This window comes from Echinops telfairi, unplaced genomic scaffold, assembly GCF_000313985.2.
Source record: "Echinops telfairi isolate 266 unplaced genomic scaffold, ASM31398v2 ScPeMD7_53;HRSCAF=182, whole genome shotgun sequence".
NCBI classification, from domain to species: domain Eukaryota; kingdom Metazoa; phylum Chordata; class Mammalia; order Afrosoricida; family Tenrecidae; genus Echinops; species Echinops telfairi.
This window is the reverse complement of record NW_022103951.1, coordinates 6,136,506-6,149,023: the sequence shown is the minus strand read 5'-3', so window position 1 is coordinate 6,149,023 and position 12,518 is coordinate 6,136,506. Positions and strand designations below refer to the sequence as shown.

General features: G+C 42.1%; 1 protein-coding gene across 2 annotated transcripts in view; it reads left to right on the top strand.

The window, feature by feature from the left end:
- The first annotated feature begins 520 nt into the window (after positions 1-520).
- MBTPS2 (membrane bound transcription factor peptidase, site 2) overlaps positions 521-12,518 on the top strand; it is a 66,958-nt gene continuing 54,960 nt past the window's right edge. For both annotated transcript variants that reach the window (XM_004709916.4, XM_045290764.1), the window contains exons 1-3: positions 521-631; positions 4,526-4,674; positions 5,940-6,144. In XM_004709916.4, coding sequence (XP_004709973.1) covers positions 557-631; positions 4,526-4,674; positions 5,940-6,144 — 429 coding nt within the window. In that variant the 5' untranslated portion in view covers positions 521-556. The remainder of the gene's footprint in view (positions 632-4,525; positions 4,675-5,939; positions 6,145-12,518) is intronic.

Here is a 12,518-nt window from a genome sequence, read left to right as displayed (position 1 = left end):
CTCGGGGCGATGGAGGCGAATCTTCATCGAGATGGGGAATTGAGTTCAGTATGAGTGATTTCACAAAGTGTAACGTACATTTCAGTAACAAAGCACACATAAAGGTAACTGAACTACATCTGGCAAACTATGGCGGGGTGGAGGAGGCACAGCCGCCTGCTCTTTCAGAGGACCCCTCCCACGCCGTCACGGGATTAAAAAGAACAGCACACCCCAGACCAGCGCCGTGAGAATGGAGCGCCGACCGCAGGGCGGGCCAAAGCCTGAGAAATCGCGAGCGGGCCAATCACCGGAGAGCTGACCTGGGAAGTCCCGCTGACACAATAAGCGTGGCGCCCGCGAGTCACTAAACTGCGTCCTCGCGCCGGCTTCCGGTAGGCGGAGGGCCGGCCGAGTGCCTCCGCCGGAAGTGTGCGGAGGGAAACCAGACCGCCTCCAGCAAACAACCGGGGGTCACTGGGTTCCTGCCCGGATGCCGGGCCTCTAGGTGCAACCCCGGTGGGGGTGCTTTCGGATCGCAGGGAGACGCCTTCGCCTTCCTACAGCCAACGCCGCCATGATCCCGGTGTCGCTGCTGGTGGTGGTGGTGGGCGGCTGGACTGCCGTTTACCTGACCGACTTGGTGCTGAAGGTGAGGGCCTTGGGCTGGAGATCCAAGCCTGCGCGGCTCAGGGTCGGAGATGCAAAGCCCTGCGTGGCCCCAGGTCTTCTTTTCAGCTGCCAGGGTCTCGGCCTGAAAGCCACGTGGCCTTACCCACGTGCAGCCTCCGGTGCAGTATCCCGGCCCCATGGAGTCAATAAAGCAAGGTCCGCGGGGAGAGGAGTGTGGTGGCCAGCGCGGCTGTCGCTGCCGCCCTCCTGAATCGGGGCTCTGCCTGGGGTCGCCAATGGCGGACTAGGGAAGGCCGGGGCTCTGGCAGGTCCATTGGCAGTCACAATGTCTGGAGGAACATGCAGCATCTGCTTAGAAAAGGGGTTCTTTTTCTTCTTTGTCTCAAAGGTCACTACCCTGTGTAACGATCGGTATTGGAATGAATCTGAATCAAGTGATTTTGAGCGGTAGTTTCAAACTTGATCTGACCTGGTTAAAATGTGTATTCTGATTCTGCCAGCCAGGGGCGGGGCCACAAATCCGGCATTGCTACACACGTTTCCAAGTGCCATTGGTGCTGCTAGCTCTAGGACCATACTTTAAAAGAACGTCCAACCCCAAACCAAACTCAACTGCCTTCAAGTCGATTCCGAGTCATCGTGGCCCTATAGGACGAGGTAGAACTGCTCGAGAGGGGTTCCAATACTGTAAATCATTAGGGGAGCCAGCTGCCTCCTCTTTCTCCCATTGATAGCTAGTGGGTTGGAACCGCTGACTTTGTAGTTAATAGCTCGGTGCATAGCCCGATACCCTATCAAGGCTCGCTCTCTAAGTCGCAAAGGCTTGTACTCTAATCTTTGCCCCCTGTATCTCCTTAACATCTCTTTTTCTACCCACCACACCCTCCACTGGGAAGGGCAGCAAATCCAAGCACAAGCGTCAAGCAACCTACTGGAATTGAATGGTTGGGAGCGGGGAGGGGGCAGGAACCACTGTAAACTCCAGACTCACTGGCAGTGAGTCAATTTCAACTCCTAGAGACATGACAGGACTGAGGAGAACTGCCCCTGTGGGTTTGAGACTGACTCTGGGAGTAGGAAGGCTAGTCTTTCTGCTGCAGAGCGGAATGGTAGTTTTGAACGGCTGACCTTGCGGTTAGCATTCCAGCGCGCAGAGGACTAAACTAATCATGAATTCTCAAATGTTTAATAAACATTCCAGTTGTGAATGGTAAGATCTTAATGTCGTGCAAACCTTTTAAATGGACTACTATCATTTGGCATTGTTTGGGATTTAAGAGTCAAGTGAAATGAGGCTTCGTACTGCTTTCTTGCCTTTGTTTCTTGGGAAGCAGAGAAGATGATACAATGTAGTATTTAAAGCAGGGCTGGGCTCTTCTACTTCCTAGCCAAAAGGCTCTTTGGGTCAATTACTGGCTATGCCTCCATTTGCATACCATCTTGCTCAGCTTGAGAAGCAGCAGTGGAAGCTTTTTAGAAATGCAGAATCTCCAACCTTGCCCCTGACGTGTAGCACCAGAAGCTACCCCTTACCCGTTTCCCCAGGTGAATGTTGGTGTTTGAGATGCGCTGGTGTGAAGTACTTGGCATAATGCTTAGAGGTTATAAGCAGTCCAAACCAGTGCTGCTTTAAGTAATGTCTTTGTTGTTCGTGTTTTTTAAAAAGCTGCATGATGCCTTCATGTTGCATATGGGAGAAAGTCCAAAATAAAAAGGACTTTAGAAACCACTGTAATCTCTGGTCAAATGTGTGAAGTGATCAAGATGTCCTTTTAATTTTGTTGACAGCCCCTGCTCTCTAAGAGAACAATATTCTTTGAGCAAAAGACCTGCTACTCAGAATGAAAAGGCCTGGATTTTTAGAGCCTACAATTTCATCTTTGTTCTTGTGGGCTTTCCTCTGTAGACATGTGCTGAGGGGGTGTGTAACTCTTCTTTCTCAACTGCCAGGAAACAAGGAGAATTTTAAAACTTCCCCAGAAGCCTCGAGACAGAGACCTTACAGTACAGCTCCAAAGGCAAATGAAGACCTATATTCAGACTCAGGTTATTTTTCATAACTGGGATAGAGCTGAACTATCCTAGGGACAGAGAAGTTTCGTAGGTGGATGGGCATGACTAAGACAGAATACTTACTGTGCTTCCTCTTACTGTGGAAAATGGGGATCGGTATCAGGTATATAGCAACTGGGCATTATTCAAAATTCTACATTAGTCTAGGACTTCAAACTTCACGGAAGAGAAAGAGCTCGTTAGAGTTGTCAAGAAGCTGGTATTCACCGCCCCTTCCCCCCAACCGGAGAGACCGGAAAAGAAGTCACTAAGACAAACAGCTGTAATAAGTGTTGGACCTTTACGTGATTAAAATCAACCTACCTTCTTAGTGTTGTTGCTCAGAGGCCGAGAGAAAGCCCTGGTTCCAGCTAACCTGACCTTACACTGCATTGGTTGGGGTCTTTTAAAATGATCACACAAGACCCCTTTTCTATGGTGGCAAGACTTCAAAACTTGTGCACTTAAAGCAGGATCAGTCTGAATCCAGACATGTTGTAAGTGTGAAGTTCATGCCAATTTCAAAGACTTTGTGCCAAAAAAGTGAAGTATCTCAATTTTTCATATTAATTACATGTTAAAGTGATAAAAATTGGGGTTAAAGAAGTGAATTGAAATTAATCTTACCAACTTCACACTTTTCTAAAAGATATGGCTCCTAGGAAGTTCAAAGTTACATTGTGGCTCACAAGGATCCTGGTGAGGCATTTGGTTAAGCAGTGCAGTAGTTACACAATTTCATGACAACTTGGTAGATAAGAAGAAGGGATGGAGTCTAGCCTGTCACTTTGTCAATCAGGTCACAGCCTGGTGATCCCTCCTTGTGGGCATGGCCTTCTCATGAGGATTCTGGGAACTTCCTCCCTGGAGGTGGGACATACTCTCTCGGCTTGTCATTTCCTGTTGACAAGCCACATGGAGCCATGCTGATGGCAGCCAGATCCCTGGAGAAGAAGTTGCCATATGGAGACCTGCATCAGGGCTGAGATGTTTTCACCACCACTGGAGCCAACTTGACTGGCTGTGATCTTCCTGCATTCGGCATCGGCGCATGTGCTGCGTGAGTCTAAAGAGGAATTTATGGACTAGTATTGGACATATGGGCTAATATCAGACTTGTGGACTTGGTCTGGACCGGACTGGGATGTTTTCTCAATGTACAATTGCGCTTTGATATAAAGCTTTCTCTGGGTTCATTTCTCTAGTCAACCCAGTCTAACACAGGCAGCAAACCACCAGGTCAGGAGTTCAAACCCACTGGCCACTCTACAGGAGAGAGATGAGGCTGTCTGCTCCCACTGAAGATCTAAGAAACCTTATATAGGATTGCTATGAATTGGAATCTACTTGATGGCAATGATCCTGGCTTGGGTTTATGTGGTTTGAGCTCTGTTTCTGTTGGACAGTGGTGTTTTAAGCTGGAATTAGCAAACTTTCTCGGTAAAGGTCCAAATAGTAAATAGTTTAGGCTTTGTGGATCAGGCAAGTTCTCTGCTGCATATTCTTTTAGGCTTTGTGGATCAGGCAAGTTCTCTGCTGCATATTCTTAGACGGATGGTTGGTTGGTTTGTACCATCCTTTAAAAGTATAAAGCCATTCTTAGCTCACGGACTGTGCAGAAACAGACCACAGGCTAGATTTGGCCCATGGGCCATGGTTTGCCAGATGATTTCCTCAGCAGACCCATTCGTCTTGACCTTTTCAGTAGAATCCTCAAGGAGGAACATAAAATGTTACAATTGTAAACATTTTGGTAGTCAGTGCCTTGTTTTCCTAGAGTAGATACCACGTCATGATTTTCTCACACATTATATATTGTTCTTCAAAATTGAGTGATGTGGAACTTTTCTTTCTCTTTCAGTCATCTGTCTATTTTAAGCATTCTTATGAAGACTGGCTGGAAAACAACGGGTTGAGTATCTCTCCTTTCCACATCAGATGGCAAACTGCTGTTTTCAATCGTGCCTTTTACAGTTGGGGACGGAGAAAGGCAAGAATGCTTTACCAATGGTACCTATCGTCTCTTTTTGCTTTAAAATAATCATCATGATAGTAAGAATGTTTTTTTTTTAACAGAGCAATCTAACTCAATCATTGTTCGGTCTACTGAGTTTTTTAAAGTTGACAGTAAAAGACTTTTCTGGCTTTATATTATAGGATTGCATCATTGTGCTTTGGCAAACATTAAAAAAAAATTTAAGTATCATAATTACAATGAGGGGGCTCACACTACTCTCTAGGATACCCTAACACTGACCAGTTCTGGGTTGGAGTTTCTAGCAATGGGGGAGGGAAGTTTTCCAAAAGTCCTTTTTGTTTGAAATTTAATTCCAAGTGGAATAGGTAGATACCAACAATCAGATCATCAAAACGTTACAGGGAAGCACAGCAACAAATCAAAGGAAACAAACTAGAAAGAAAGAATTTCCAAAGATCAAAAATCAATGAAATAGAAAAGAAACAGAGTAGAGAAGATCAGCAAAACCAAAAGTTATTTCTTTGGAAAGATGAATAAAATTGATAAACCTTTGCTTTAGCCGATCACGAAAGAAAGTAAACACAAATAACCAAAACTCAAAAGTGAAAAATAGGTCTACAGATTCTACGGGCATTTAAAGCAAAATAAGATGATTGTGAATAATTCCACACCTATACATTTGCCAGGTTAGATGAAATGGATAAGTTCCTTGAAAACCACAGCTTATCAACACTTAGCAGATAACATGATACATTTTATGTTATACTTTGCCACGATTTTTTAAAAAAAGTTTTTGTAAGTTAGCAGAAGTCATAGGTTTCTCCCAACTATAGGGGGACAACTTTTTAGTTTCCAAACAGCAGAAGATACTATTATTGTATCTTTCCATGTTGATATTTAAACTCATTTACCACAAACTAAAACTAAAATTAAACTGCAAAAAATAGCATTGGTAGCTGAAAAAGGTGACTGGCTGTCAGATCGAACAAGCTTTTGGAACTCTGAGAACAAGGTCGCAAGGAAACTTTGTAGAGGAGTGAGGTAACGATAAGAGAGGAAACAGACACTCCTTTTATTGTGAACCATCTTTAGTCTTTTAAATTAGAGACTTAGAAATTATTAGAATGGTTTCAATAGACAAGTGTACCTGCTTCAGCGAAACGTGAAGTCCGGGTAGGAAAGACATGAGATTTGTAACCATTATTTTGAAGCTATGAAATGTGGTTATTTGATGAATGTGGTCGTTCATAAAATGTGGGAAATTGCCCATTTATGATATTTTTCCCCTTTTTGACAGGTTCAATTTTGGAATGGTGTTTGGCGTAATTGCTATGTTTAGCTCTTTTTTCCTCCTTGGAAAAACATTGATGCAAACTTTGGCACAAATGATGTCTGACTCTCCCTCTTCTTCTTCCTCTTCTTCCTCTTCCTCCTCCTCCTCTTCCTCATCCTCTTCTTCCTCCTCCTCCTCACTGCACAACGAACAGGTGCTACAAGTTGTGGTAAGTGCCTTCTTTTTTTTCTAAATATCTTTGTTGAAATATAGATGTATTTTCCCTGTACAGTATAACTACTATCCATAATATTGATGTGAAAATAAATTACCTTATTTTCCACAAAGGACAGGCCTGAAATTTAAACGTGTTTAAATAACGACATGAAGTGAAAGTGTTTGCGTGCAGCACACCCATACATGTCCCGTGCATGTCTCATGACGTTCCCAGAGTGAATCTTGTTCTCCTTTCCTCATTGTCTCATATTTTGAGTCAGTCCTATCATTCTGTTCATTTTTTTAAAATCCCTTTGTGTAAGAATGATCTGAAAATTTTAAATTTGATCATAATTGTATAAAAAAAGCATAAGCCTTAGTTAAGAAGTCATGGATTGAGCTTGGTAGTCCCCCCAGTCATCAGAAAATAAAGTCAAAACTGCACCTGTTTTTATTCATTTAAGATTGAGCATTGTGGTGTATTAGCAAATAGGCTTAAGTGAAACCATTAGGTTATGTGAGGTCTGTTTATTTCATAGGAGCCCACGCGGATACAGAGGTTTGCTAACTATGAGGTCAAAAGTTCCGCTCTGCAGGAGAAAGACTGGGCTTTCTCCTCCCATAACCAGTTACAGTCTGGAGGGTAGAGGAAGCACCGGAACTGACTAACTGCACAACTCATTTTGAAAGTGATTTAACAATGGGGGGTGTTCTAAAATTGATATGATAATGATTGTACAATTCTCCTTGATATGATTGAACTATTGAATCGTCTGACATGTAAATTATGTGCCAATAAAACTGTACTTTAAAAAAAGAACCGTTATAGTCACAGAAACCCACAAGGGGTCACTGTGAGTCAACATTGACTGATGGCAGTGAGTAGTGTCAGCTGAAATCAGTAATACATTAAAAAGTAGACAGCACTTAAGTAAATACCACGAGCTAGGGTGTTGTGTAGTTGAGGAAAACCCTCATAACTTTAGTTACTTGTGAAAAATATGGCCCCTGCCTCTCAGACTTTCAAATGACTTGCTTTAACAAAAATCATAAACATATAACGAGGAATTAGTACAGTATTTGGTAGTAGAACAAATGTGTCACTATCAAGCCTCTTAACCTTTATGGATATTTGACTTAATGTACATCTTGAGATGTTAAAAGTGTTGCTATTCAAGGAGGTAAGAAACATGCTGACTGAAACTTTTTATAATATATTGTGCATCCCCACCCCCAGCCAGTCCTGGGGCTTTGGGGCTCAGCTCAAGGGGAGTCCCTCTGGGACATGGGGTACAGTTGAAGGTGTGAACCTTTGCCTGGGCATGCCTACACAGTAAGGGATGCTGGGGCCCCTCTAGGGCTTCCCATATGGGCTATAATACATTTCTTCCCTTTTGCTTAAAAGAAAAAAAATATATATATATACACATATATTTTTTGTTGTTGTCGTTGCGCAGAACCCATTACACTCCCTGAGCTCCTATGAAATAAACAAATGTTGCATAACCTAATGGTTTCACCTGCTCTTTAAGCCTAACAAAGTAATCTTTCCTCTTCCTGTTATTCAGAGCCTAACTAATATCCCTTTAATTAAAAGTACAGGACTTTTCCGAGTGAGCACTTTGGTTTTATGATGCAAAGAATAATGTGCTAGATTGTATTCTTTTCATTACAAGCTCTTTATGATGATTCTCACTGGGAAGCAATATTTATGTCTCCAGAGTTTGACAAAGGGCGTTACCACTATTCTTTTTTCTCTTTCCATTGGTATATATATATATATATATATCAACATATTTGCCATTTCAACTTTTTTACATGTACAATTCTATAGCAGTAATTTTGTTTGTGTTATTCCATCATCACTCTCCATTTCTAGTTTTTTCCCATCACCCTTAACAGAAACTCGGTGCCCCCTAGCAATGCCGCTTTTCCCCATTCCCCTGGCCCCCACTGGTAACCACTAAGGAACTTTGGTCTCTATAAATTTGCCTCTTTTAGATCATTCCAATAAACAGGATCATATCATTTTCCCTTATTTGTGTTTGGCTTAATTCATTCAGCATACAGTCTTCGAGGCTTGTAAGTGTCACGTGTACCAGTAATTTATTTGTCAGAATGACTGAGTAATATTCTATTGTGTGTATACCACATACAAGGGACTTTAAGATGCACTTAAAAGATAATAGAATTTTTCCTGAGTTTTTTGAAGCCCTGTAGTCTTTTAGGAAGTAAAATGTCTCATTTTTCTCCCATGGAGTAGCTGGTGGTTTCAAACTACTGACCTTAATGGTTAGCAGCTCAATCTGTGCCACCAGGGGTCCTGCCCTGTTGTCTTTTGAAAAAAAAGAGAAAAGGGAAAAAATAACACACCCCTATTGTTATTGAGTCCATTCTAACTTGCTGATGGCACGCATTACAGGGTAGAACTTCGACCTATAGGACTGTCTTGACCATAATATTCACTGAAGCAGATTGTCAGGCCTTTCTCTCCTGGTGTTGCTGGTGGATTTGAACCGCCGAGTTCAAACTGTTTGTATGTTTACCACATCTTGTTTATTCATGCATTTGTTGTTAAATACTTGAGTTGTTTCCACTATTTGGCCAAAGTGAAAAGTACTGCAATGAACATCGGTATAAAATGCCTGTTTGTGTTTCTGCTTTCAATTCTATTGGAACTGCTAAGAAGAATTGCTAAGTGGAGTTTGAAGAAGAGCCCTGGGGGCGTAGTGGTTATTAGTTGGTCTGCTAACTGCAAGGTGAGCAGTTCAGAATCACAAGGAGCTCCATGAGAGAAAGGCACAACTTTCTACTCCCGTAAAGAGTTACCATCCCAGAAACTCACAGAAGCAATTCAACCCTGCCCTATAGGGTTTCTATGAGTTGAAATTGACTCAATGGCAGGGACTTTTTTGTTTATGGTAATGGCGTGTTAATGTTTTCCAGAATAATCAAAATGTTTTCCACAATGAATGTGTCATGTATAATCTCCCACCAATGGATGAGGGAATCCAATTACTCCACTTCCTCGCTGACACCTGTTATTATCTGTTTTTTGTTTTATCATTTTCATAATGACTCATGACATTGAGCATCTTTTCACTTGTTAGTTGGCCATTTATATGTCTCCAGTGAAATGCTAATTCAAGTCTTTTGCCCATTTTTTTCCTTGAGTCGTTGTCTTAGTCATCTAGTGCTGCTATAACATAAATGCCATAAGTAGATGGCTTTAACAAATAGAAATTTATTCTCTTACAGTTTAGGGAATGACCTTCTCTTTTTGTTGGATCTAGGGGAAGGGCCTTTTCTCCTTCCAATATCTGTGGGACTGGCATCCCTCGGAGATAACCATGTGCCCTGGCATAAATCTTCCCCTGGGTCTGGGAGGTTCTCAGCTCAGGGACTCTAAATCCGAAGTTTGTGTCTCTTCCTGGCTCTTCTTTGTTAATGTTACTGAAATTCCTCTTCTCTGCTCACTTCTCTCTCTGGCTCTTGTAAGGTAAAAGATGTGACTGAGCAAGGATAGTACATCCCACCCTAATCCTCATTGATATCATTTAGTCATGCAGTCTTAACACAAAGGACACCTCGCTCCCCAAAGGGATCATAACTCTAGGCACTGAGGCTAGAATTTACAACGCCTAAAAGTCTTGGGTCATAAAATGGAGAACAACCATAAAATACTGGGAGCCACGGCCTAGCCAAGTTGACATAAATTTGTGGAGGATACAATTCAATCTATAACCATTGCCTTTTTGTTAGTAAGCTATAGAAATTCTGTATTCTAGAGAGTGAATTCTTATCCAATATATGGTTTCCAAAATGGTTCTCCTACTGCGTAGGTTGTCTCTTTATTTTGTTGATCATGTCCTTTGATATATGAAAGTTTTAAATTTTGATGCAGTCCAAGTTAGATATTTTGTTTTTATTTGTCATGCTTTTGGTGCCATAGCTAACAATCCATTCCCTAAATGAAGATCCTAAACATTTACTCTAAACTATACTCTCTCTCTCTCTTTTTTATAAATCATTTTATTGGGGGCTCGTACAACTCTTATCACAATCCATACATCCATCTATTGTGTCAAGCACATTTGTACATTTGTTGCCCTCATCATTCTCAAAACATTTGCTTTCTACTGGAGCCCTTGGTACCAGCTCCTCATTTTCCCCTCCCTCCCTGGCCCTCCCTCATGAACCCTTGATAATTTATAAATTATTATTTTTCCATGTCTTACGCTGTCCATTGTCTCCCTTCACTCACTTTTCTGTTGTCTGTCCCCAGGGAGGGGATTATATATAGATCATTGAGACCAGTTCCCCCTTTCTCCCCCCATCTACCCCTTCCCCTCCTGGTATCTCTACTCTCTTTATTGGTCCTGGCCATAAATGTGTGGGTTTATTTCTGGAGTCTCAATTCTGTTTCATTGGCTTGGGTCTATTTTTTTTTTCATCATTTTTTTGGGGGCTTGTACAACTCTTATCACAATCCATACACATACATCCATTGTGTCAAGCATATTTGTACATTTGTTGCCATGAGCATTCTCAAAACATTTGCTTTCTGCTTGAGCCCTTGATATCAGCTCCTCGTTTTTTCCCCTCCCTCCCCCCTCCCTCGTGAACCCTTGATAATTTATAAATTATTATTTTGTCATATCTTACTTACACTGTCCGATGTCTCTCTTCACCCACTTTTCTGTTGTCCATCCCCTAGGGAGAAGGTTATATGTAGATCCTTGTAATCGGTTCCCCCTTTCTACCCCACCCTCCCTCCAACCTCAGGGTATTGCCACTCTCAGCACTGGTTCTGAAGGGAGCATCTGTCCTGAATTCCCTGTGATTCCAGTTCCTATCTGTACCAGTGTATATCCTCTGGTCTAGCCAGATTTGTAAGGTAGAATTGAGATCATGAATTGGGAGGGGGGGAGCATTTAGGAACTAGAGGAAAGTTGTATATTTCATCGTTGCTACACTGCACCTTGACTGACTTGTCTCCTCTTTGCGACCCTTCCATAAGGGGATGTCCAGTTGCCTACAGATGATGGGTCTTAGGTCCCCAAGATGCACTCCCCCTCATTCACAATGATTTGATTTTTTTTCTTTGATGCCTGATAACTGATCCCTTGGACACCTCATGATTCAAGCCTTTAAGACCCCAGACACTATACCTTTTGATAGCTGGGCACCATCAGCTGCTTGAGTCTATTCTTAAGCCACTACCACACTGTTGTTGTTGTTAAGGTGGGCGTTTACATATCAGAGCATCATTTTTGCACTTAACAACTTGAGCAACTTCTCAAACCTCCCAGTGACTTGCCCTGTGCCCCCCCTCCCCCGCTCTCCTTTTTCACACCCATCTCTATCTAGTAATAACTTCCCCATTACCCAACTTAACCCCTGTCTACCAGCGCCACAGTTTTGATTATTGTACTTTTCCATGAATTTGAGAGTTGGCTTTTTCATTTACACAAATAAAGACTGTTGGGGTTCTTCGTGGAGAATTATTATCATAACATCTTACAATTCATGAACATAGGATATCTTTCCGCTTACAGGCCATCCCCTGGGCAACTAATAAGGTCCATTACTAACTGCCATTTAGTAGGATTTGTAGATAAGTTAGAACCAGTGCCTGCCTCCTCTTAGCACTAAGCCCAGGGCCTTGTCCGTGATGTAAAAGCTGCACGTGCAGCAAGGGAAGGACTGTGGGGAAGACTTGGTTGGAAGTAGAGGTTGGCATAGTCATTTCAAAGTGGTTCAGTGATTTCAAATCATGTTTACATAATAAGAAGGGGCAATTAGGAATTCTCCATAAGTCGTACATTTCTAACCCAGAAACTCTCTGTATTCATTTGTGTCCCCTTAAATTTCATTAGCCCTGTTTTACAGTATTCAATCTAAAAAATCTTTCACTTCCTTTGTTCAGTCTATTCTTAAGTATTTTATTCTTTTAGATCCTTTTTATAAAGGAGTGATTTTCTTTTCAGATTGTTGCGGATGTCTCGAAACAGAACTGCTTTCTGTGTATTGGTGCACATTTTGTTTCGTGACATTAGTGGCAAGCCCTTGGACATCACAGCATTCTTCCCACTTCCTTCCTGGCTGTCCTTTTTCCTTATGCCCATCTCGTTGCCCCTTCCTGCCTGTTGAACTCTGATTTTGGCTTAAAATGGTTGACTGAGGAGCGCCCCTTGCAGGTGTTGTTGTTCACTTAATAGGTTTGTCTATTATTCAGTTGCACAGTTATCGCCAGGAATGGGTACCATTACATTTCTTTTTTTTTTAATCTATTTTTTGGGGCTCATACAATTCATCACAATACATAGATCAATTGTGTAAAGCACATCTATAAATTTGTTGCCCTCATTATTCCCAAAATTCGCT